Source organism: Perissodus microlepis, chromosome 13 (assembly GCF_051167445.1).
Source record: "Perissodus microlepis isolate ML-2025 ecotype Zambia chromosome 13, ASM5116744v1, whole genome shotgun sequence".
NCBI classification, from domain to species: domain Eukaryota; kingdom Metazoa; phylum Chordata; class Actinopteri; order Cichliformes; family Cichlidae; genus Perissodus; species Perissodus microlepis.
Window position 1 is genome coordinate 14,180,306 of NC_140473.1, and position 25,992 is coordinate 14,206,297.

General features: G+C 40.2%; 3 protein-coding genes across 3 annotated transcripts; 2 read left to right on the forward strand and 1 right to left on the reverse strand.

Annotated features, from left to right (window-relative positions):
* Positions 1-3,628: 3,628 nt before the first annotated feature.
* On the reverse strand, positions 3,629-10,243 carry fbxo9 (F-box protein 9). Its single transcript, XM_084948550.1, has 13 exons — positions 10,069-10,243; positions 9,222-9,293; positions 7,991-8,122; positions 7,835-7,892; positions 7,574-7,673; positions 7,018-7,148; positions 6,814-6,928; positions 6,542-6,660; positions 5,456-5,546; positions 5,272-5,367; positions 5,092-5,185; positions 4,155-4,309; positions 3,629-4,068 (listed from the first exon to the last, which is right to left on the reverse strand). The coding sequence occupies exons 1-13, from the start codon at positions 10,069-10,071 to the stop codon at positions 3,960-3,962; spliced, it is 1,275 nt and encodes a 424-aa protein (XP_084804676.1). The 5' UTR covers positions 10,072-10,243; the 3' UTR covers positions 3,629-3,959.
* Positions 10,244-11,944: 1,701 nt separating this feature from the next.
* On the forward strand, positions 11,945-21,138 carry LOC146374832 (serine/threonine-protein kinase ICK-like). Its single transcript, XM_084948549.1, has 14 exons — positions 11,945-12,153; positions 14,371-14,639; positions 14,804-14,858; positions 17,333-17,454; positions 17,554-17,633; positions 17,738-17,870; positions 17,976-18,147; positions 18,555-18,722; positions 18,804-19,187; positions 19,331-19,545; positions 19,631-19,773; positions 19,942-20,058; positions 20,150-20,257; positions 20,373-21,138. Exons 2-14 carry the CDS (start codon positions 14,539-14,541, stop codon positions 20,522-20,524), a joined length of 1,950 nt encoding a protein of 649 aa, XP_084804675.1. The 5' UTR covers positions 11,945-12,153; positions 14,371-14,538; the 3' UTR covers positions 20,525-21,138.
* A 1,488-nt stretch (positions 21,139-22,626) lies between these two features.
* LOC146374833 (glutathione S-transferase A2-like) lies at positions 22,627-24,639 on the forward strand. The gene is made up of 7 exons (XM_084948337.1): positions 22,627-22,746; positions 22,831-22,958; positions 23,112-23,163; positions 23,444-23,576; positions 23,685-23,820; positions 23,912-24,037; positions 24,332-24,639. Exons 2-7 carry the CDS (start codon positions 22,872-22,874, stop codon positions 24,458-24,460), a joined length of 663 nt encoding a protein of 220 aa, XP_084804463.1. The 5' UTR covers positions 22,627-22,746; positions 22,831-22,871; the 3' UTR covers positions 24,461-24,639.
* The last annotated feature ends 1,353 nt before the right edge of the window (positions 24,640-25,992 follow it).

Here is a 25,992-nt window from a genome sequence, read left to right on the forward strand (position 1 = left end):
CTCATCCAGCGTCATCTGATTCCTGGGGTTTTCTTTCTAAAGTTGTAGGGTTTTTATCTTGCAGCGTGAAGCACTTTGAGGTGACTTATTGTGATGTGGTGCTGTATAAATAACATTTAGTTGAATCATTTTCTAGATAAACTGCATTATTATAGATGAAGCTATTATTGATCAAGCAGTGCAAAAGTAATTTAAGTATCATTAAATATGATCAATAAATATGATCCAGACCCAGCAAATTATTATTGTCCTATGTGGGGGACATGAGTCAACATTAAATGATTTACACATCAATGAACTAATCATTTTAATTGTCATTTTATATAACGACATTAAAAAATATGCATGTTTTCAGTGTTTTTCACTGCTGCTACACAGCCGTGCATTTGGAATACATGCAGTTTGCTATCAGTTTTGAAGATAAGTGAGGCCTGTTGCATTGGGGAAAAAAGAATGGCAGCATACGTTAGTCAAAAATTTGAATCGTTGAACAATACTGGTGCCTTCATAAATTTCTATACCATATTAACGCACCTATGTAGCATCACACACACTAGTTTTTGGGGACACAAGCTGCATGTTCCCTCTTCTCTTTAAGCTATGACGTGGCACTCACATTTTCTTAAATTAATTTACTGGCCAAATCCCAATATGCTTTACTTCTTCTCCGCAGCCCTCAGGCCCAAAGGAGGCAGAAGCATTTCTGTGTCTTTTGTAAACATTTCTCTTTTTTAGCATGTCAGTGTTCACTGACTGTCTTTCAGAAGTGATCCTGAACCCGAGCAATGATCGATTTCCACTACAGAATCACGCCTGTGTTTAATACAGGGCTCCAAAATAACCTTCCAATATTAGCTTTCAGCCTTGTCCCATGTGTGCAGATGTGAGTCTGGACTGTCTGAATTTTTAATGATATTTTCATTTAGTTTATGAAATCCTGAAATTCTTTCCAGCTTTAATTTGAGACATGAAACAACCTCTCTGGGATTCTTTTTTTTTTCCACACCCAAGCATTTTACTGAATAATCGTATTAGTTTGGAGAAGCTTCACCAGCTGTGGGTTTTTCCCCATTACGTAACATCAGCAGAATTCTTGTTCTCCCTGTACCAAAGGAGCTTGCAAAGAAAAGCGTCTGGACTTCTTTAAGTTAAAGAAGTCCAGACGCTTTTCTTTGCAAGCTCCTTTGACTACGATGACCTGGATGACTGAGAACCTTCACAGACATTCTCCCTTCTTGTTTGTATTAAAGCTTTTAGATAAGTTATAGCTGAGAGCTCTACACTAAACAAAATTAATGCATCTATTTGAGTCCTGGTGTACAGTCAAGAGGACATCCTCGACTTTCTAGTGATGCCACATTTGTAGGGATTTGATAGATAACATAGACTTTATTTTCAAAGTGATGAGCATTGCAGTTTCCACATTTTATAGCAAGAAAGGATGTTAAATTATTCATTTTTAATGTTTTGATTGATAATCTTTTTTTCTTCTCAATGTGAGATTTCTAAATTCAGTTTAGTACAGAATAGTAATTTTAACCTTTTCAAAATAAAACTTGTATTCAGTGTTCTATTGTGCATTATGGATAAAAACCAATGTGTAAGCTAGGGCTCTAAAGTTTTTTGGTATTACTGTGTGTAGAAGGAGAATTTGGACTTTTTGTGGATTTCTTTCAAACACAATATTTAATTATCTTTAAAAAAAATCTAGATATCAAAATGATTTTTTCTGATTCTCAGGAGATTATCAATTTCTATGTCTCTCTGTCTGTGCTCGCTCACTGTGGATTTAATCAGGATGTTGTGACCAAATGTCTGACCTCAGAAAGCAGACGTGAGGCCAGAGTGAGGGGGTCACACCCTGCACAGCTTTCTCACTTACACATGAAACTATTCCAACTAGCTCTTTGGGAGCTTTGTCTTACAAAGTTTTTATTTAATGGTGTGGGGACAGAAAAAAAGTCTCTTCCCCTCTGTTACCGAGGTCGGTCAGCGTCGTTTCGACTCAGTCTACACAGTATATGTCGAGACAATAACCCACCCTCACCCCAAAGTTTTTTCCATTTGCTCTGTCCTCCTCAGGAGCACTGCACGCAGACTTGATGCACTGGAGAGCCGTGAGTCACACTGAGGTCGCGTTTGGAGGACAGAGCCACTGTTTGTGAGCTTTGGTGGCGTATCTGCTGGCCAGCCACTATTCAAACAATGACTTACTTACTCACTGATTTTTAGAGGCCACGGCCTGAGGACATCCAGAGGTCAGAGTACATTATTGACGTTTATAAAATCAGCAGTACAGTATGCAATGTTTAGATTTCCCCCCCCCCAGTATCTCTAACATAAGCACAGGTAAAAACAAGGTTTGGTTATCAGATCTCCTGCTGCTCCATCAATAACAGAGTTATTATAGGTAACTGAAAGTAAACAAAAAAAAAAAAAAAAAAAAGAGTTAACTGAAATACAAATAACAATTAGACCTCTGAAAAAATAAAACAAATCCTCTTTTAACTTGGAAAACCAACTAAAATAAAGTAAATGCATGTTTAGATTTAGTGTTTGGGGAAAAAAAATGCCTGATGAGGCTTTGATAGACATATTCATATTTTTTGCAATACATGTGCTGATTTCTTTTTTTTTTTTTTATCTTACCTTTGACATATTAAAGGCTAAAACTACGACTAAAACCAATGGAAATTAAACATTTTCAAAAAATAAAAACTAAAGTGAAATTAACAAACTAATGTTGGAAAGTTAACTGAATGAAAAGCAAAAAGTCTGAAAGAAATGAAAACAAAAACTCCCTTTTAACAGGAAGAAAACTCCAGCAGAAACAGGCTCAGGGAGGGGCGGCCGGTTGGGATTAGGGGATGCAGACAGGAAAACCCAAATTAATAGCAATAACTGTACATTTTTACACTGTTACATAAATGGTAAGCAAAATCTAACATGTCATTGAAATGTAAACATGCGAACAGAGATATTTTTTTCACATATTTTAAAGACTTATGAAACAGATAAACGTTCAAGTGGCCGTTCAGGTAATTTGCCTCAAACTAATTTCTCAAACTCTTGCTATGGGAAAATGATATTGTGTCCAGCATGAGTCAGAAACAATAACCGCTTACTGGTGTGGTTTACTGGAGGTATTATTAGGCAATTTCCTCATTATCCTCCCACTGCTTTTCCCATAAATCAGTGCCAGCTAAATGACCAAACGCTGGCTTCATCACAGTGATTCAGGATTGCTGTAAAAGAAGCCGTTTATTGACCTTTTCCTTCTGTTTACTGTGAACCACCAAAAAACTGGCAATAGCAAACAATTTAAATATTTACTTCAGCCACCAGCTCTAGGAAAGCTACAAATGATTTCAGACTAATCCAAACAACTTTCACATTTATTGTTTTTGGGTTTTTTTTCCTGTAAATCCTGTTTGATCTGCTCAGTTCCCAGAAAATGTAATATGTGGATTAAACCCACGTGTCCTCAAAGAGACAAATGATGTAGAAGCATGAAATTAAATCTGCAATGCTTTCTGTTAAACTCGTGTTGTGTAATAGGTTTTCTATTGTAGGTTTTCTGTAATCTATTAATTTTGAGTAAAAGAAAGCCCCATCACAGCAGCGAAGCTGTTTTGTTCATCACTGTTTATTTGAGGAAGAAAGTGCACAACAAAACAAAAACAGTATGAACATTCATTGCTTGGAACAGGTGGGAAATTCTGCTAATTATTTTAGCTCTCAGCATATTACCACAATTTCTGAAATCAGAAAATAAGTATTTTTCTCTAAAGTGTACCTGAAAGAATGACATGCTTTCATTTAGAAAACGTGAGGGTTCAAACAGCAACACCATAAAGCAGCTGCAGCACAAATTAAAACAGGCTGAGAAGTACGTGTTTTTGATGCGACAATGACTCAATCTCTGCTGTGGTCTTCGTGAGATCATGTGCAGGGTCTGCTTAGAGAGGCTGCTCAGAGAAAGCAGTGTAACTCTTCACACGTGCAAAGAAGAAGGGTGTGTACATCCTGTCCAGGTCAAAAGTAGTAATGACCGTTTCCCCAGTCAACCTAAAAGCATAATCACGATCAGGTTTAGAACAGAAATTGACGTTTTTCCCTTCTTGGTCACTTCTATTAGCAGTCCTGTGACTTACTTGTAAGTGATGTGGCAGGAATGGTGGATCCACACAAGCTTACTAAAACTCTGATGCCCCCCAGAGGACAGAGCCAGTCCCACGTGAAAGCTGTGTTCAGCCTCCGGAGCTGGATTCCGCCTGCAGAACCGATTCCTTTGGAAGTCGGTTGCTTTCTGTCAACAGATGCGGTTTACAAGTTCAGACGTAATCCGACAGGTTAGGTGAAATATTATGGAAAACTGGAATTCACAGCAGATGCTCTCAGAGACATGACACCTAAGAACGCCGAATATACTGTAAATCTGCCAGAAATGTGAGAACTACGAAGCTGGCAATCAACCAGAAGAGATTAGCCAAACTCACAGCTGAGATTCATTTGTTTCAGATTTTGTTGGCTAACTGTATCCGTAACATAAATAAAGCGTTTTTTCCCGGGCTCTGGGTGCTTCGAACAGAGGCATAGATTCTGTCAGTGCTGCAGTGTTTAGCACCCTCACACATTTGTAGAAGTATAACTTGTGTAGGGGGAAATCATTTTAGACCTAGTAAACTATAACAATACATTTAACAGTGTTGTGTTTATGTAATGCAATGTAATGTTATGCAGAAATGTTTTTGACAAGCACAACGCTGGTGCAGCCATGTACTGCACGCTAAATAACTTATTTGTGTTTGAGTAGAGGCCAATAAGAGGCCAACTTCTTCCATGAAAAGAAACAGACATGCTAACACACTGATGAATGAGGTACTAGGATTAAACAATATGTAATTTTTTTCAAGGGGAAAATTCCCCAAATTGTGTAACTGCAACTGTATTTGCACTGTTTTAAACATATGACTTTTTTTAACCACTTCCATTTATTGAGGTTTCATTTACTCAATGAGCTGGCCTTATTATACATATATGGTTATCTATTCATTTCCCACCCCTCAAATGCCTCAAACATTTCCTTACCTCATCTTTTTTCTTGCAGACAACAGCAAAAACTTTGGTTTGATTGCCTGTCTCCTGTGAGAGACGGAAGTGACCAAGCAGAACTGAATCCATTCTGAGAAATGAAACACAATGAAACAATTGTCAATCCTTTATACTCTCTATGGGTCCAGCTGAGTTTAGAGAAAAGATAAGGTGTACCTGGTGTTCCTGGTACGCAAACGGGGAACAACGGACAAAGGCTCCTCAGGGGTGGTCAGCATGATGACGTGGCCATCAGGGAAGAAGCGGAGGTACCTGAGGTAACAATGTCGTCACTGTCAAAAATGTCATCTGTGGTTTCGTTACAACTCACAATAAATAAAGACTACACTAAAATATTTACCTGTAGTATTCAACATGGTGCCAAGCCCTGTAAAATCCATCCAGTGATTCCTCTCCTTGGCGAATGTACGATGTTTTGCTGATATACACACCTGTGGAAAGAAAATGAATCATCCAGTAATTCGTTTACATTGAATATGGCAGCAATAACTTCTAAAAGCATCAGCAAAAAACAACACTAGTGGCTGGTAATCTGAGGCATTTAGCTCTCAACTGTTGTTAGCTGCATGTAACAATCATCTAAAAGTTTGCAGCATAAAGAAGTATTACACCCGTAACGTTATTCCTGCGGTCTTTTTATGTACTGAAACTCAGTACCCTTCCAGCAGCTGCCTCACACTGCAGGGGGCAACGGTGAGCTGCAAGTTAAGAGCAAGTACGCAAACATGGTTGGCAAACTTTCATCAAGTCCTTATACCTACAGACCAGTTGGCGACACAAATATGAATTTCCCACCAAATGAAATTGGTCACAAAGAAATTTCTGCCCCAAAAACCTCCTTTCGTTTGCTTCGGGTCACTAGCAGATTCCCCATAGTTTACATGGAAGACACCGACTCGTCTGCAAACACTGTACAGTTACACTCCATGATGTAGTGAAAAAACATTCCCCTTCACAGTAAAACTTGGGTTTTACCACTGTAACCACACATTTAAAAATCTGAAATTTTTATTATGAAGGTGAATGATCTCCACTGAGTAGCTGACATATGCTTGCAGATCAGCCTCCATGCAAACTACTGAAGATTGCAATCACGAGGTGGTTTTCGACAGCACCATATTTCTCTGTGACAAATTTCAAGTTAGCAATTGCTAGCAACTGCTCTTTTCCCTCTTCAACAGTGGTTGGGAGATGGCCGCTGCCAGGTCTCTAGGCCAATGTGACTTGAAATAAACTGCTATAAAAAAAAATATAACGTGGAAAATTTTACCTGATAAGCATGCTTATGGTATCTGTCTTGATAATAAAATATGTATTCTATGACACTGTAGCTCTTAAATCATTTTGTATCTGTTACAAAACAGTACCTTTGGTATTTTCCTGCACTGATGTGGGTTTAGAAACCTGAGTTGTCAGTAGTAATTACCATCAAAACGGACTCTGGGCCTTTGCAGGAACATCTCCCTCCAGGATGTGAAGGGTACAAGTTTAGTGCACTTCCGTCCCCAAACTCTTAAACAAGCCAAGCGCCAAATCTCAGGGTCTCTGGAGAGAGAATGAAAGCGAAACAAAAAATTAAGAGCTCACAGCACCATGAGATCCTTTATTGCCCGATATAAAATTGGCAATTTTGTCAAAAGCTGAGCTTGCTGACAAATAATTTGTCACCCAGCTGATTTCTTTGAAAGCGAGGCTGACCTTGCACAAATGTAAAACCCACGGCAAACCAAAGACAGCTGCTCCAGAGCACGCATGTCCAGATCGCTTGATACAACCCACCGAAATATGTACATCAGGATTTCCCGTGGCAAAGCTGCAATCAAAAAAAGAAAAGAATGATAATGGCTATGTGTTTATTATGACTCGAGAGGTTTACAATGAAATTACATTAGAGGTTTTTACCTGAAATGTGCACCTGAGTCATTTCAACCTCAGGAGTGCAGATCTTTGGAAATGAGCCTTCCACAAATAGCTGCTGCTCGAAGTAGGCAAGTAGATCCTCGATCTCCCCATCAGCATCACTATCCTCCATGCTGCAAAAAAGAAAAATAAACACAGTGTGCTCAGTTTAAGAAATTAGACTATGCATTGCTCTCATACAAGCCAGCACACTATATTATTCACCTACCAAACAAAAGCAAAGAAAGAAAAGTTGCTTTTGTTGTTGTTGTAAATGGGGCAGCTTAAGTTTTAATCCAGCTGAGTGATCCTCCTCACACCCTCAGTCTGACTGTTTAGCCCTAATATTATAAGTTCAGCCTTTATACCACTAGTAGAATTTCAATAATAATTAATATAGCAGCTCTCTGTTTAGCATCTTAATTACCTCACAGGGGAAAATGATCCCCAAAAAGAAAACGATTTACATAAGACTATAATTTTAGAACAACTTAATGTCTGAAAACATGCTGTCACAAAACAGACCTGCGGTAAGATTAAACAAAATAAAGTAGCTTACTAGTTCCCTCCACCTCTGTCTGCATCAGGAGGACGGCTGTAGTTGATTTTAAACTCAATGTCAGGAACAAGCTGCATAGCCATGCGATAAAATTTGATAGCTGCAAGTAAAAACATCAGATTAGACATGAGAAACAAATCAAACAACCTCAGAGAAATTACAGAACTAAATGGACGGCGTTTAAGGATAAAGAGTTGTTAACTTCTAAAGAGTTATTTTTATTTATGGCACAGTGCCATCTGTATCCTATGTAACGCATACCTTCATAGACAGCTCCATTCTGCTCCTCCTGAGCAGCTCTCAAGAACAGCTCTGTGGCCTGAGGGAAGGTGATTCTCGTCAGTCATTTAACAGCTGATAATAATCGACAACACGTGCAAGCTTACAGCTAGAAAAAAAAATAATTCCCCAACTTGCCTTTTCCTCTCTAGCAATTTCTTGCGCCTTCCTCAGACCTTTGGCTTGGAGCAGTCGGTTGCTCGTTCCACTCGCTCCGGAGCTCGGTTTGAGCTCAGACATCCACTGAGCTCTGAACACATTGAGCTCCAGCTGCAATTCGATTACAACATTAATAGAGTGAGTGCCAAAGAAAGGTTTCAGCTTATCCATGCTTAGTTGAACTTTAACACCGCTGTTACAGCCTATTTGGTTTACAAATTTAAGAATGAGATACAATACTGTATGAACTCAGCAATATATAAACTGCCAGGAGGTGAAGACAAATATTAGAAACAAAGATGGATATGCATCAAAGAGTAGAGTTACAGTGTACTACATTCTTATAATATATTTTTATAAATTAATCGTTGCAAACAAATAAAATAAAGTCCTCCTCGTCTTTCATTGTACCTGCCTGACATATGAGAATTAATTCGGCTGCCATGTTTTGCATACAGCGCAGGTTTTGCCACTTTAAACAAATAAGTACATGAGGGGATAACATGTCTTATCTTTGGCCAAAAGAAATGTTTTTGTTAGTGATTTCAGTGCTAGCTCGAAAGATACACTGATGCACAGTACAGGTTCGCCTTTAAGAATATTGCCGTTTTCTTGACATTTATGCATTAATGACACTGCAGTTTTTGTTTTATTTTCAGGAGATAAGTTAAATGTGCTGCTCCAGGCTCTGGGGAGGCCCCAGCCCTGACTGATAGCATAGTGTGTGTTTTTCTATGCAGGTATGTTTTTACTACATTGGTAGTGTGTTTAGGATCATTGTTATGCTGAAAAATGAAGCTGTTGACAATCAGAAGCTTTGTAGATGGTTTTGCATGATGGATCAAAATAACAGCACCTCCACCATGTTTTATAGATGGCAGCAGACACCCACTGTTGTACCTCTCTCCTGGCCTCAACTGTACATATTGATGACAATTTAAAAGAAGAATTTCAAATTAGACTCATCACTCCATCAGACCTGCTGTCACTGATTGTCAGTGCAAATTTTGTGTAATCTGACATATCTCAGTCTTTTCTCCCTGTGTCCCCTCCTTAAGAATGTCTTCTTACCACGCTTACCTTCCACTAACACCACTGTGTGCTTTTATGACTAAATAAATAAATCGCAAGAAAATGTGGCTCCTTGGAAGTAAAATTTAATGAAGCACAGCCCTAGAGTGTTGCACAAACCATAATTTATGCTGCTCACCTGAAGATCTGGATCATCTGAGCTTTCATCTTCATCCTCTACTGTACCTTCAATATCTGCATTTTCGTCAGCCTGCACAAGAAACCGAAAAGTTATAATAAAAAAATAAATACATTTACGGTTAACTATTTATATAAAAAACAGATTATCAGCCATCCTGTATATAGCAGTCAATAAGGTGATGAAGATAAATTTAGAGACTAAAATAGCAAGCCTCATGTAACCAAACTTAATACACATAAACATTAATATATGCATTTAGCTCACTTTGGGTTGAAGTTAATTACACTGCTACTCCCTAAACAAAATCGATTTAAAATGCATATGTAATACATAATAAACAACAATATTGTAAGTACACGTTGCTTTATATGCATTGCACACCGTTTTTTGTTGACAGTTTGGTGCTCCTTATTACAGCACACTTCCCTGCTCATGTTGCGGTAAATAAGTTTCATTTTTCTTTAACATACAAACTGTCAAAGTGGTCAAACTTGTTGCAAAAAATAGAAACTATAAAGTTCTGCTGTGGGCCTGATTTAGAAGCAACTCAGGTAACACAACCATATTTAGCTTAACAGTCTGCGATGCTAACCTCGGTGTATAATACTGTGAATTAATCTGCATATCGTTGATTTGAGGGTCTTGCATCTAAATGTAGGCGCCAAGTGTTGTAAATCAACTACTTTCGTAACTAGTTTGTAAACTAGTTAGCTTACAGCTCAGCTTAGCTGAGCTAGGCTGAGCTGCAGGTAGCATTAAAAGAAGCCAGGTGACGTTAGCTACATTAGCTCGCTAGCTCGCTAACACTTTTCGCTACATAACTGCCAAAAACACGGTGACCCACCATGACAACCTGGCCAGTAAGTCTCCTCGTTATCTTCACAGGCGGTCAGTACTACCGTTTACAGTTCACGGTCGGAGAAACGGACAACACAACGGACATATTTACGAGCTCGCAGGAACGCAGCCATTTCGCTGAGTAGCCCGGAGCCTCAGTGGCACAGGAAGTCAGGAGGCGCTGTGAGACTCGAGAAGCGCCCTGTGTCACTCCGGCTCTTCAATATCAGCTGAAAAATAAACATCCCTGTGTGGGGCAACGACTAGCCGCTGCCATTTATGAGTGGCCTGTATGTGTGTGTTATATTATAACAACTGTGTATTATAACAACAACTGTCTTTAGTGACCAAATTGTTGGCATGTTAATTACGGGACATTAAATACTCTGACAGGTGCACCTGTTCCACTGCTGGTTAAAGGAACCAGCCAATCACATGGCACATTTAAGCATGATCAAGATGACCCACTGAAGCTAAACCTGAGCATCAGAATGAGGAAGAAATGTTATTTAAGTGGCTTTGAATGTAGCATGGTTGTTGATTAAAACTAAATTCCAATTAACCACTCATCACAACCGCAGAAGAGCATCTCTGAATGCACAACATGTGGAACCTTGAAGCAGATGGGCTGCACCAGCAGAAGACCACACTAAATGCAACTCCCAGCAGCTAAGGGGAAATAGAGGCTACAGTTTGCACAGGCTCACCATAATTGGATGATAGAAGATTGGAAAAATGCTGTCTAGTCTGATGAGTCTTGAATTCTGCTGCAACATTCAGATGGTTAGCATAAACAACATGAAAGCATGAATCCATCCTGCCTTGTATCCATGGTTCAGGGTTGTGATGGTGTAATGGTGTATATTTTCGTGGCAAACCTTGGGCAACTTAGTACCAACCAATCATTTAAATGCCAGAGCCTACCTCAGTTTTGGTCACAGTGTACCCATCTTCTGATGGCTTCTTCCAGCTGGATAACACACCATGTCACAAAGTTCAGATAATCTCAAACTGACTCCTTGAACATGTCAGTGTACTCAATTGGCCTCCACAGTCAACATATGTCATTCCACTAGAGCACCTTTGGGATGCAGTGGGATGGGATGTTCCAACCAAAGTCTCAGAGGAACGACTTGTTGAATCTACACCACAAAGAATTAATGTAGTTCTGAAGGCAAAAGGGAATCCAACCTAGTACTAGCAAGGTGTACCTTATAAAGTGTCCTGTGAGTGTAAATTCCAATGTGATTGTCAGAGCTGTTGCTTTTTTAATTCATGCCAGTTAAATATAAAATGTAAATCCACGAGTTGTATATATCAGTAGGCACGCCAGTATTCCTTTTTTGCTTTTTTGAAGTTTTTTTTTTAAATTTACTTATTTTGCAATTCATTATAATATAGCACCAAATGGCAACAGCACTCTCCGAAAGGCACTTTATACATGTAAAAAAGAATGTGTACTAACAATTTAGGGAGTAGGGAAAACGATGATGACCTCACATTCATAAGAGTGCGAAACAAGAGCACTAAATGTTGCTCACTTCCGCTTTTGCTCTGCACCTAAACATCTTTTCCACTCTTTGCGTATTTTTATGTTACTGGCTGGTCTTTACACCTCGCCATTCGCCTTTCACGATTATGTCATAAAATGTCAATAACTTTAAATGACTGCAACGCTTCATGTTTATCTTCTCTAGCAATGCGTGGACTAAACACAGTAAAAGCCCTGCTTTAAATAGTCCGCACTCGTTAAAAGCGATATAGATACATAAAAGCTGGTGTTTACGCTCCAGCATCTTTACGACGGGATGAGAGGAGGACTGCTGTGATTTGTTGAAATTAAACTGCAGGGTCTTTTCACAGCAACGCGAGATCTTGATAATCTCTGTGAGGAAGGAAGGAGGGAAGGAAGGGAGGAAGGAAGGGAGGAAGGGGCCTAGCTGGAGATTTATTTACGGTGTGTGTTGGGCACACTGGTTGCGGCTATTCGGAGTGTAACGGTAACAGTTAGCGGGCTAATGGAGTAAGCCATTTGTTTACCATCGACTACGAATGACTGGCTATGAGCTGTTGGCGGTTTGACGCGAGGAGGGTAAGTGCTGTGTGCTGCTCGTCGTTTTATTTTGAGTAAGAAGCCCATTTAGTCCACTGTTTCTCTGATGGCTTGTCAGCAGCTGGGCCACCAGCAGCATCACATTGCGGTCAATGTTTATTTCTACCACGCTAGCTGACAGAGGGCTGGCTAAAATGTAACCACAAACTCACAGGGGGTTGTTGTAGTATTAAATCCAGTCAGTCTGAACAACGCCAGTGAACAAAGCAGTAAACAGTAGCTGGTTTGCTAGCTCTTGCCAGTAGGTTAACATAATGTGAACCCCTCTTTTGAAATGAATGGGGATAAATTGACCAATATAATCAGTTTCCTGATACTGTGCTGTTACAAAGAAAGAAAAATATATTGCCTCCTTCTTAATTTGTATTCTATTTATTATCATTTTAAACGTTTTAGGTCATGAATAAAGCTTAATGTTAGACAAACATAACCTGAGTAAATGCAAAATGCAGTTTTTAAATATGATTTCATTTATTTAGGGTAAAACAGCACAGCTATCCAAACCCACATGACTATGTGGAAAAAGTGATTGCCCCCTGAACCTAATAACTGGTTGTGCCACCCTTGGCTGCAAGAACTGGAATCAAGTGTTTGTGATAAGTGGCAATGAGTCTGTCACATCACTGTCTAGGAATTTTGGCCCCTCTTCCATTAGTTTGGCCACATTGGAGAGTTTTCCGGCATGAACAGCCTATTTGAGATGCTTGAAATGCATGATCTTAATCTGATTTCACACCAGACCATGACTGGGCCACTCCAACACAGACGGACAGTCTCCTTTCAGGATTTTCTGATAGATATCAGAAATTCATGGTCTCATCAATTACAGCAAGTCTTCCAGGTCCTGAAGCAGCAAAGCAGCCCCAGACCATCACACTGTGACCATTATGTTTGACTGTTGGTATGACGTTATTTTTATGAATTTTTTTTGTTAGTTTTACTTCAGTAATTTTGCCCAAAGTCTTCTTTCAGCTGCGCCCTTTAGGGGTCACCATGACAGATCATCTGCCTCCGCCTTATCCTATCTCTACCACCCCAGCACTAACCCTCTGCACGTCCTGCTTCATTACATTCATTACTCCTTCCACGGTCTTCCTCTTTTCCACCTTCCTGGCAGCTACATATTCAGCATCCTTTATGTAATATATCCACTCTCCCTCCTCTGCCCATGTGTAAACCATCTCAGCCTTGCCACTCTGACTTTGTCTCCATCTCAACTTGAGCTGTCCCTCTAATGTTCTCTGATGCTGATATTGAGAATCTGCACAGCATCATCTAGGATAGCAAAACTATGATTTGTTTATTTGAGTGATGGCTGCTAGAAGAAAGCTATTTTTAAACCTTGTTATGCTGCACTTTGGCACTAAAAGCCTTTGTATAGAAGGAAGAAACTGAAACTCACTACGCAAAGCATGCAAGTCTTTCAGTCCAAATCCTCTATTCTATTAAATAAGGGATGGAAGGGTGACTATAAATTGCATGCATTCAATAAAAGATATGATATGAGTGAGCTGGTGTGTTTATGTTTCTACAAGCTTCCGCTGTGTCGTAATTATTTCCATGCAGAGTTGCATTACTTTTTCACCATGATGTTGCGTTTATGATGGGAGAGGCGGACAGTTGTGTAATGTCTTTTCCAGCACATCCCAAAAATTCTCACCGGGTTCCTCCCTGAACTACTCAAAATCCTGATATTATCATCTCCGAAAATGGTGCACTATCAGGAAAGGGAAAAAAAATAAATTCATGTTTTTTGTTTTTTAATCCATATATTCAAGTAGTCAGCTAGCCTCATTTTTTGGTCACCTGAAAAACTCGACGGTATGCACTATGCATGGTGGGTGCATCACTTCACTTGCCTCTCTTCTTACCTTGATGCATCGCATCCATCACTCGGGAGCATTCATCAGATCGCACGACCTTTTAGCATTGTTCCAGAGTTCAGACTCTACTGCAGTAACTAACCAATCAAGGCTCTAAACTATCTGTGTGACTTTTTGGTCAGTATATCTGTACCTGGATATATACAGTGGAAACATATACTTAGAAATTGCATTGGAGATTTAATATTGTCTCCCATCACTGACTGATAAGATTTAAAGGCTTAAAGAAATAATGTCCCACTCAGTGGTTAGTTTGTGGATCCTTTGCTGAGTGAACTCATGCTTGGTCTCTTTATTTTTTTTTCTTTCTCAGCTCAAAGGACAGAAGTCCATGACACAATGAGTCCTCCACCTCTGCCTGTAGTCTTCTGCTGTTGTCACAGGAAAATCTGGTTGCATTCAGCAGTAGGAGGCGAACACATCTCTGTTTTCCACCCCGTTATTATCTGCCCCCTGACAATGCTACGGAAGGACAAGCATAATGAATAGATACACTACCATCAGACAGCTCGGGGATGGCACCTACGGCTCAGTCATCCTCGGCCGCAGTCTGGAGTCGGGGGAACTAGTTGCCATTAAGAAGTGAGTATCACGAAATTGTGTTTCTCTGTAATCTGTGATAGATGTTTTTCCTTCTTGGGTTTAGCTATAGTATGATTTCATTTGGTCTCGACTTGAAAAGCTAACTGTAAGCCAAGACACAGGCTGTTTTGTTTTTTTATTTTTTTTCTGTTATGTTATTTCAGAATGAAAAGGAAGTTCTACTCCTGGGAAGAATGCATGAACCTCCGTGAAGTGAAGGTGAGCTTACATTTTTGAAAAGTTTAACATTTTAAAGTGAGTGATGGAAAATAAATCAACCCAAATTTAACATTGAATCTGTTAACACAATTCTTCATTCTTGGTGGGGTAAAATGATTTAAGCAACCTACCAAATTTACTTTGAACACCTAATCCTTAAAGGATATCTTGCAGCCTCTTCAGTTGTATCCAGGCTTGAATTGATCAGCATTGTTGTGCTTTAACATAGTACCTTATTTTCTGAATGAAATACACAGAATTATATTTATATGTGACACAAGATGTCATTTTTATGATTTTAAAACATGTAAATGTGCTTGTCCTGTAGATTTTTGTTTTTATTCTACTAGTCCTCCTTGGCAGATGAGGGAAAGAGGTAGCTTTGCACACTGAAGACTCTCAGCAGAAACTGATTTATGCTGTACTACACAGGAATAGTCAGCCAAACCAAAGTGGCCAGCTGGTTCTGGCTCGATGTGCATTAGAACACGTCATTTGACCCCTGTCATGCTTGTGCCATCCAAAATAGTCCTGAAGAATTTAACATACTCAGAGAAAATATATATGTTGTCCCTTTCACAGCTAGAAACATTTGCCTTTATCCTTAACAAAACTTAAAACTGTCACCTCACTGTAAGTTACTTCACTGTCTAAATATTACTTACATGCACTCACTGGCTTCATTAGTTACACCTTCCCAGTACCAGGTTGAAACCTCAGAACTACTCGTGGTATAGATTCGCCCACGCCATTACACCAACAACACCAGCCTAAACCTTTGGTACAAAGCAGGATGGATCCATGCTTTCATGTTGTTTACACCAAATTCAAACCTTACCATCTGAATGTTGCAGCAAAATTCAAGACTTATCAGACAAGGCAACATTTTTCCAAGCTGCCGTTGTTCAAGGTTGGTGAGCCAATGAGAACTGTTGCCTCAGTTTCGTGCTCTTACCTGAGGAGTGGCACCCAGTGTGGTCTTCTGCTGCTGTAGCGCATCTGTTTGTGCGTTCAGAGACTCTCTTCTGCGTTCCTCGGTTGTTGTTATTTGTCTTACTGTAACTTTGATGCTCAGATTGTCTCAACTGTGTCTACATGTCTGAACGCATTGAATAAATTGCTACCATATCCTACTGAGAATCAAGGGGGGGGGGGGGTGTATTTGTGTTAATGAGAAGTTGATAAGATGTACCTAATAAAGTATCAGTTGGGTGTATACCACTCATGAAATTCAACATGATAATATTTTTGAATTCATGATGTCGAGAAAGACATTCTGCACTACAGGCAGGTACATCAATAAACACTGATTGCAACAGGAAACATGACCATAAAATATGATGTTATTACACGTGACTAACTCTTCGGGATTTACAGTTAAAAATTAACCATATTTACCACATGCTGGGCTTTAGTGCAGTCTCCCACGATAATGCATCTACTGTCCTTCCCTTTTATGGACGTTCTCCTTCTGATTGGCTGCTCCACATGAAAAACCTTTGAACAGCAGTTGTGTTTGGGTTGCTGTGTGTCTGAGATAACCATATTAGGAAATACACTCACTCTGACGTCATGTACAGCCAAGAGTAAAAAAAAAAATCTAAAATCAAACATATTAGGATTACTTTCAAATCTCATTATTATCAAATTATGGTATGAATAACAACATCCATTGCAACATCCAGCACATATATGACACAAAATAAGGAAAAGCATTATCACATGAGGCCAATGTTTCTATTTGGGTTGATTATTTTTCATTATTTTGTTTAGAAAGCTCATAATACTCTTAATGCTATTGTGTATATATGCTATTGCTTTATGGGTAATGTAGTGATGATTTACATGCTAGGACATTTGGGAAATCAATGAATGCCTCTCTGTTTGTTTTTCACACCGTTTCAGTATTTTACTGTCTAAATTTCCTCACAGTGCAACAGTCACACACCAGCTCTAAGAGCAGAAGGTGATTCTTGTGTGCTGTTGGTTTTGAGCTCTGTTCCCCACCCCGGCCTACACACACCCTTTCTAGAGCTTAACCTTGATACAGCAGACACGAGTAGAACATGAGTCCTGCTGAGTAGATTTATAATTACAGCATGCTATCATGAAATCTGAGACCCATTATGGCTTTCCTCCCCCTTACGAAAATATAGCATGGTTAAACCTATACCATCCCAGTGCATGGGAAAGTGTATATTTCTCCATTCTGCTTTCTATTTATTCCATACCCCCCCCCCCCCCCTTTTTTTTTTTTTAAATTGTAAGTATAAATCCTACCTTTGCAGCATTTCACCCTCCAAACTACACCCTACCTATACCTACAAGGGTTTTTTGGTAGTTGTAGGGTGTGCTTCTGAATGTGCTGCAGTGACCTCTGTGTGTTGCCCAGCATGTTTAGATTCATTTATTTCTCCCTCTGCTTTGGCTTTATGGAGTCCACGTTGTGTTAATGCTTGTGTCTATTCTTGCAGTCCTTAAAGAAGCTGAACCATGCTAACGTGATCAAGCTTAAGGAGGTAATTCGGGAAAATGATCACCTCTACTTTATATTTGAGTACATGAAGGAGAATTTGTACCAGCTCATGAAAGACAGGTGTGTGCAGTGATTTAGGTATTTCCATATTTGAAAGTGTATTTGAGTAAGGTTTGCTGTTTCTGTACTCATCCAGCCTTGAATGGTTTCTTTGTGCAGGACCCGGTTATTTCCTGAATCTACTGTAAGAAATATCATGTTTCAGATACTTCAGGGGCTCGCCTTCATTCATAAACATGGTACGTCTGGTTTGTTTTGTTTTTTTTACTCCAGGGTGTTCATTAAATGTTGCATCCCTGGCATTTCAATCCGGCGAGATGCTCATGCATGCGTCTCTGGTTAGGTTTTTTCCACAGGGACATGAAGCCAGAGAATCTTCTGTGCATGGGCCCAGAGCTGGTGAAAATAGCTGACTTTGGGCTTGCCCGAGAGATCAGATCTCGACCGCCTTACACGGATTATGTTTCAACTAGATGGTGAGTCGATTTTTTTTTTGTTTGTTTGTTTGTTTTTTTCGAGCAAACGTAGTTCTCATGTACTTGAAGGATGCCTAAGTCCTCTTACTCTTCTTTTTGTACCAGGTACCGAGCTCCAGAGGTGCTCCTCAGATCCACATCCTACAGTTCACCTATAGACCAGTGGGCAGTTGGCTGCATTATGGCAGAGCTGTATACCCTCAGGCCTCTTTTCCCAGGATCCAGTGAAGTAGACACCATATTCAAGATTTGCCAAGTCTTGGGTACACCAAAGAAGGTAGTTATTCACACACAGAGCCAAAAACATTTTGAGTTTGGGAGAAACAAGGTGTTACTTAATAAGAGTTGGTGTCCACATCAGAAATCATAGTTTTAAGCCACCTCACTGAAACTCTACAGTGTGAGGAGCCATCTTTAAAAAAGGGTCTTTCAAAAAGATCCTTCGAGTCCTCCTTATTTGCTGTGTGCAGTTTGAGTCGACTTCTGTCAAACTAGTCAGTGCTTATTAGTGTTGAGAACTGCTTGTGATCCTTTAGAAACATGCTACGGTGCATATGGTGGAATCATAAGGACAGGCTTGAGTGGGCGCGATCATGTCTACTGTTGGCAACGCAGCGAGAATGTGAAGCTTTCTGAGTTTTTCAAGTCTCAAAACGTGAACCGTGGACTGACTCCTCCTTCTAGAATGATTGGCCCGAGGGATATCAGCTGGCAAGTGCTATGAATTTCCGTTGGCCTCAGTGTGTTCCCAGTAATCTGAAGACACTGATCCCAAATGCAAGTCCTGAAGCCATCCATCTGATGACCGACCTGCTGCAGTGGGATCCCAAGAAGAGACCAGCGTCTGCCCAGGTAGTGTCTGATTTGATGTCCTGGTATTTCCATTACTCTGTGCAGCTTAGCGAAGAGAACAAATACATTTTTTTTTCACAGGCTCTCAGGTATTCGTACTTCCATGTTGGCCAAGCTTTGGGGACGCCTCAGCAGATCTTGGAGCAGGGCAGGCCTCAGCCGAGCCGTGTGCCAATGCAGACTCCTTTACAGTCTCAACAGATGTTGCAGCAGCAGCCTCTGCTGCTTAAGCCTGTGCCCCCCTCCCAGCCTCCTCCTCCCAACCAACACTGCTCGCCCTCCAGGCCTCTTCAGCAGGTCCAGCACTCCCCTGCATCAGCAGCCGCCCAGGCTGCAGCGTACCAGCGGCACACAGAGCTGGTGCGAGAGCAGCAGCAGCCAAAGCACATCCTGAAGCAGGAACAGACTGAGGGAACGCCGCAGAGCCATCTTCCTTACATCGTTGACAAGACTCTCCAGTGCAAGGTGAGGCTCCTAAATGCTTTGAAAAATCTGTGTAATCCACATCTGAGTAGCACAAATGTAGAGCACAGAAAAAATGAATCAGTGAAAGGCTAAAGAGACAAGTTGTTGCATTGTCTTTATATTCTTGGCCAATCTTGGTGTAGCAAACGAGGCAGGAGCCAGAAAATGCAAACCTGCTGAGCTATCAGTTGAAACCTAAAGGAGGAGGAGGGCGGCGGCGGTGGGGCCACGGCACAGGGCACCTCAAGGGTGACGACTGGGACGATTACGAAGAAACCGATCTGACGTCTATAAGTATTCTTGGGAAAAGTAACTTCTCTACACAGAAGTCGAGGCAGGGAGAGGGCACGCTGAGCAGGTGAGGCTCTGATCTGTTTGTGACATTTGCACATTAGTTATGTGCATGCTGGTTATTCAGATCCCTCCACTTTTTTGTCCCACAGATATGGAAATATTCTGGATTTTAGCCAACCCACTGGAAATGAAGATGCACCTTTAAACCTGAACAAGACTGCATCCTATCAAGAGCCATCAAGAACTGCCTCTGCTAAGCAGCATTACTTGAGGCAGTCGAGATATTTACCTGGTAATAAACAGTGTATTTTTATACATAGCAGAAGTAGGGGATGGGCTTTATTTAAAAAAATAATCTATAATGTTGGGTCTCAGTTAATAGGTTTACCCAGCTCTGTTATTCTTAAATGTTGCCCATTTAAGAATCTAATATTTATGATTGCCTTTCTGTTCATATCAGGCATTAGTACAAAGAAGAACGTGGCCATAAATGCCAGTAAAGACTTCACTGGAAGCCATCTTTGGGGCAGCAGTAGTATTCCATTCGGAGGGACTCTGCCGAGTAGAGGCGCTCACGGTAACTTCACTGTAACCTTTAGACTCTTTGTTGTTGTTGTTGTTGTTGTTAAAGAGGTTCAAAGTAATGGGCTTTTGCTTTTAACTATCAGGCACAAATACAATCCCAGGTGGATACATGCCATCTTTTTACAAAAAAGACAGCGGCTCTGCCGGTCACAGAGGGCATCAGGGTCCTTCAGTGGAGACAACAGCATCAAGTGAGCACAGATCTGAGCTTTCTTTGATACCCAGTTCTTAAAAAAGGAATTTATAAAGGGAAAAAAAACACTGCCTTCAAAACCCGCTTTTCGTGTTTCTTTGTTGCCGTTTCAGATTATGCAACATGGCGGTCTGGCCGGAGCCAGATGAACACGTCTGCCAACATGCCATCGACCAACAAAAGCACCCCGGGTCTGCTGCCTCGCCCGCCGCTGCAGACTATTCATGGGCGAACAGACTGGTCTGCCAAATACGGACACCGCTAGTGGCCTCGCCCCTGAGCTCCGATCTGTGCCCTAAGAACTGTTTCTCTCCAAAGAGTAGGCATAGTCGTTTTATAATCAAAATGTGTACATAAATCTTACACAGCAATAAATTCAGTTTTGTCGTGCGTACCATGGATGTTGTGATATGTAAAATATTTAAGTAAACAGGTAGAATGCAACCTGCCAAAATGTGAGCCCAGATCTGCTCATCAGTGTTTTATTTTGTATTTCTGGAGCTGAACGTATGGCCTGCGGAGGTTGCATTCGCAGTTTTGTATCATATCTGTTGTTTACCACATGTACACATTATATGCATACTGTAACTATTCACTGTGACTTTTTTTGGCTGTCAAGTTACTTTGCCTCTGTACAGTAGTAATGTTTTTCTTTTTACATGATTATTCTTTTGTTTTACAGTGATTGCATTTCCAATCAGGTAGCTGTCATTTATGTGTTATCTTCTTTTTTATGTCACTGAATTTTAATGCAATTCAAGGGGTTGTGACATTGTATAGATCCGTTTCTGTTCAGTAACACATTTAACCCCTCTTGGCCAAACTGAGTGTAATTATTGAAATGCAGGTTATCAAGTACAATTAAACTTTTTGACTGGGTACTGGTATTCGCACAGTTTATTCTTTTATGAAGCAATTGTAGTCGATTAAAATGTTTTATTAGTATTTCTTTTAAATGGAACTATTACCTGTCAGCCCAGTTTCCATGTCAGGCCCACAGCTGCTGCAGGATGAGCACAGCTTGGCTGCTGGATTACTCTGTCAGGGATTAATCCAGCTATTAATACTAAAGCAGATAGGTTGGGAAATATTTGGAAAGTGACACAGTTTTCATCATTTTAACTCAAAATTGGATTCTGCTTGAAGCTTTCAAGGGGTTTAATTAAAATATTCCATCAGTTGGTGTAACTAGTTTATACTCCTACCTTCTTGGATGGATTTGCTTTATTTTTCCAGCCTAAGGATGACCTGTTTCGCTTGCACAGAGAGCTCCTCTGACTCCTTGTTGTTTCAGATCGTCGGCCCATTCAACGTATGACAGCTCACAGCTGTACCTGTCAAATTCTGTTTTCTTGCTTTAAAAGGAAGAAGGCGGGATATTGAAGAACTGCATGTCCTAAACCTTTGCTCCAGTCTACATGTGAATAGCCTCATGTTAAAGTAGACATTCTGCACTTTGAGCCCATTTTCATTATTCAGCTGTAACTTGAATATATTTTGGCAAACGGCTTAATAGCAAGTAGTACGGTGTTGTGCAAACGTCTTGCAACATCCTTCATTTCTTTATAATTTGCTTACAAGGAGCCAGATGTTATTATTATTTTATTGTGGTCTTGAGAAATAGTTCTCCAGGCTTTCTGGAGGCATTTCCAAATTTTTCTTTGGGAGTTGGCTGATTATTATTATTATTATTTTTTTTTTTTTTTTTAACAGGAATGTTCTTTTTCTCAAGCCACTTTAACACTGACCTATGAATCATTAAAGCATCAAAAAAGGGACATAGCTGAGGGATAAGCCAGATTTCTGTCTACATATAACAGACAACTCTGTAAAAAGCCAATTTTTAATCAATGAAGCTTCATCAGAAATGGTCTCAGTGGAAGGGTGGCAAGAAGCCTTTCTCAGGAAAGAAAACAGGAAGAAAAAGCTGAAGTATGCCAAATTACAGAAGAGCTGGACTGGAACTCATCATCAGCATGCACTGCTACAACCAGCATTAATGTGGAGACTGACACCAAAGAAAAACACACATTGGAGCACTATGAGTCATGGATTGGACTCCCCAAAGCCCAGACCTCAACAGCAGTGATAGGATCATCTTGACAGAGATCCAAACAAAAGGCAGCCAACATCCAAAGAAGAGCTTTGAATGAGGAAGAAGAAGCCTGGAGAACTATTCCTGAAGACTACTTAAAGAAACTGGAAAGAAAAAAAGCTGACTAAGAGTTCATGTAATATTTCATGGACCGCTAACAGGGAGGAACTAATCTTAACATCTTGGGAATTTTCTCTTTTTTTGCTACCAAAGCACATTCACAGCTTGTGTTGGTGGGCAGTGACCAATCACAGACTTCACATGTTTCCCCGCCTTCATCCTCAAGCCGTCCAAACCTTGGACTTCAATAAGTGTTATATAACAGCTGAACTTTCATTTGCACTTCTCCCTTCGCTTCAGTCACTTCTCCACGAGTGCCGGAAGGATCGCAGGTATCGCAGCTTCACATTCAGTAGTATCACTTCCATCTTCATTCAGCAGCTCATATTTCACTGTGATTGCATTGTTGTTTGTAGGTTCACGGGTTATCAGTTCTGGAAAAAAATAACCAACAATCATGGGTGAAAGAGTTGTGCTGCACTATTTCAATGGGAGAGGGAAGATGGAGTCTATTCGCTGGCTTTTAACAGTCGCAGAAGTCGAGGTAAGTGCTTTTTTGAAGACCTGCAGACTTGATCAGCTGTAACATTTGTCATTTCATGGTAAACGTTACAGCTGAATAATGAAAATGCACTCAAAGTTCAGGCTTTACTGTTATTACTGTCCTAGAAACTGATCTAAATGTTTATATTCACAGTTTGATGAGAAGTTTTTGGACACCCGTGAAGAGTATTTAAAACTCGTAAATGGTGAGTTTAATAAAAACAATAACAAAACCCGTAACTAAAATATGAAAAACTGAATGAAACGGACATGAATTAAAGGGGGGATTTAAGCTAAAATCATGAGCGTGGGTAAACCCTGTTTATGGCCACTCTCCACATTTTCATCTTTTAACTAAAGTGAATCAGCAGTTTTTGTGGGCAAAAGGTTTCAGGAGTGTCATGACCTACAAAGATGTAGCCTAAGATGAATTATTATGCCTGGGAGTGCCACCCTGCTTTACTAGCTTCTGTGTTTACCCTGCAGATGGAAAGCTCATGTTTCAACAGGTGCCAATGGTGGAAATCGATGGCATGAAGCTCGTTCAGACAAAAGCCATCTTAAATTACCTCGCCGAGAAGTACAACATGCATGGAAAGGACCTCAAAGACCGTGTCATGTATGGTCTTTTATTTGTTTATTTATTTATCAGACATAATAAAGATAGTCTGTCTTGTAGTTGAAGAATTTTTTTTTTTTTTTTGCTGTTGTTGTTTTTGTTTTTTAGGATCAACATGTACTCCGAGGGACTGATGGACCTCATGGAAATGATTATGGTGCTGCCCTTCAATCCAAACCCCACAGCCAAACTGGAAGAGATTGAGAAAAAAGCAAAGGAACGCTACTTTCCTGTGTTTGAAAAGGTAGAAAAACAGAATAAAATGAGTTGTTGATGATTATAATGGTTTCTGACAACTAAAGTATGTGTTATGTGTTTTTGGACAAACGTCTCAGGCTCTGACCGGACCCGTGTACCTGGTGGGAGGCAAACTAAGCCTTGCAGATGTGCTGCTGGTTGAATGCACCCTGATGCTAGAGGAGAAATTAGTTGGGATTCTCAAAGACTTCTCTGCTGTTAAGGTAACGTTGACAGAAACACCTTCTTCTATCATAACACTTGGTTTTTTAATGACACCATGAAAGTTTGTATTTACCTTTAAAGTTACAGGGGTTTTTCTGGGGCATGCATGCTATTTCAGGGTATAAAGGTCCAATTTTTCAATCTTTAATAAATAAAGTTTTGGTTTAAAAAAAAATCAGGTAAGAGGTTCTCTTTTTAGATTTTGTTTTTTCTTTATTTTATACATGGAATGGCAGTTATTATTAAACCAAGTACTGTGAAATGCTCAGTCAGCTTTCTGTGTTTCCTCACAGTCTTTCCAGGGCAGGATGATCCAAATCCCTGCCATCAACAGGTTTCTGCAGCCAGGCAGTAAGAGGAAGCCACCCCCGGGTGAAAACTATGCAAAGGCTGTCATAGAAGTCTTCCAGATCAAAATATAACCTCAGTAAAATCCATTACATTCCTGCTACATTCCTCATTAGGCTGCATGACTGGGATCAGTTATATCTGCAGGCCTACGTGGAAACAAATGCTGCACTAACACTATGGAAAGCATATGAATCTTGATCTGTGATCTTTCCTAACAATGTGAAATAAATAAATATTGTTTCATGTCAAATGTTGCAGACATTTCAAGTTGATTCTTAAATCTTACTGCTTCTCACTGTACTTTTAAATATGAGGCCCCAAGAAATGTTAGTGGAAGTGAGTGTGGTGTTCACTAGTCTGTAACCCTTCTGTAGTGCTAGCTATAGGTGGCGAGTACTGCTTCATTGACATCTGCGCCATGAACGCAAGAAAAGGGGAAGTGTAATTTTCTCATCACTGAGCAAGCAGCTGGTTTAAAGCAGGAGGGTTGAAGAACATGCACAACAAAGTCAAACAATGCTGCCCACATTACTCGTTTGAGTAATATGTTGTGGTCAACTGTATCAAATGCTGCACTGAGATCCAGCAAAACTAAGACTGACATTTTTCCACTGTCTGTGTTCAGACATATGTCATTAAACACTTTGGTCAGAGCGGTTTCAGTGCTGTGGTTCTGTCTAAAACCTGACTGGAAGGCATCATAGCAGTTATTCTGTTTTAAGAAGTAATTGAACCTGGAGGTTTGTTTTTCTCCATGTGCGCTCAGCTTTCCTACACTCTCTTTTTTTCATTTTTCACCAGTGTGGAGTTTCTCCAGGGAGACTTTTTCCTTCCAGAGATTAACTTCACCTTAATGGGAGCAAAAGTGTCCATTACATTTAACATTTTAGCATTGAAGCTATTGACGAGCTCATTGACTGAACCTCTGGACAGGTCAGGTGTTAATGGGAAGACCTGGTTAAATATCTCACTACTGTATTCAGTTATACACCGTTTTGTGATCACTGCTGTTGATATATTTGTGTGGGCTGAACTTTTACTTTCAAAGAAAACACAGTAATGATCAGACAGGCCCACATCAGACACAGTAACCTTCGAAATGCTCAGGCCCTTGGAGATCAGTAGGTCAAGAGTGTGTCCTCTATTATGTGTGGCCTCTGTTACATTCTGAGTCAGCCCAAAGTTGCCCAGAGTGTTACTCAGGTCTTTAGTCCCTTTGTCCTGAGGGTTGTCCACATGGATGTTAAAATCCCCAACAATAATTACACAGTCGAAATCAACACAGATCACAGACAGCAGTTCACTGAGATCATTAAAATAGTCTGTGCAGTATTTGGGAGGCCTGTAAACATTAAGAAACACAGCTTTGGATGGGGCCTTCAGCTGTAAAGCCACATATTCAAAAGACTGAAAACTTCCAGGAGATAGCTGTTTCCATTGAAATGATTCATTAAATAAGACAGCAACCCCTCCTCCTCTCCTGCTCACCCTGGCCTCACTGATAAAACTGTAGTTAGGAGGGGTCGTCTCGATGAGAACAGCTCCACTGTTACTTTGGTCCAACCAAGTTTCAGTTAGAAACATAAAATCAAGGCTGCACTCA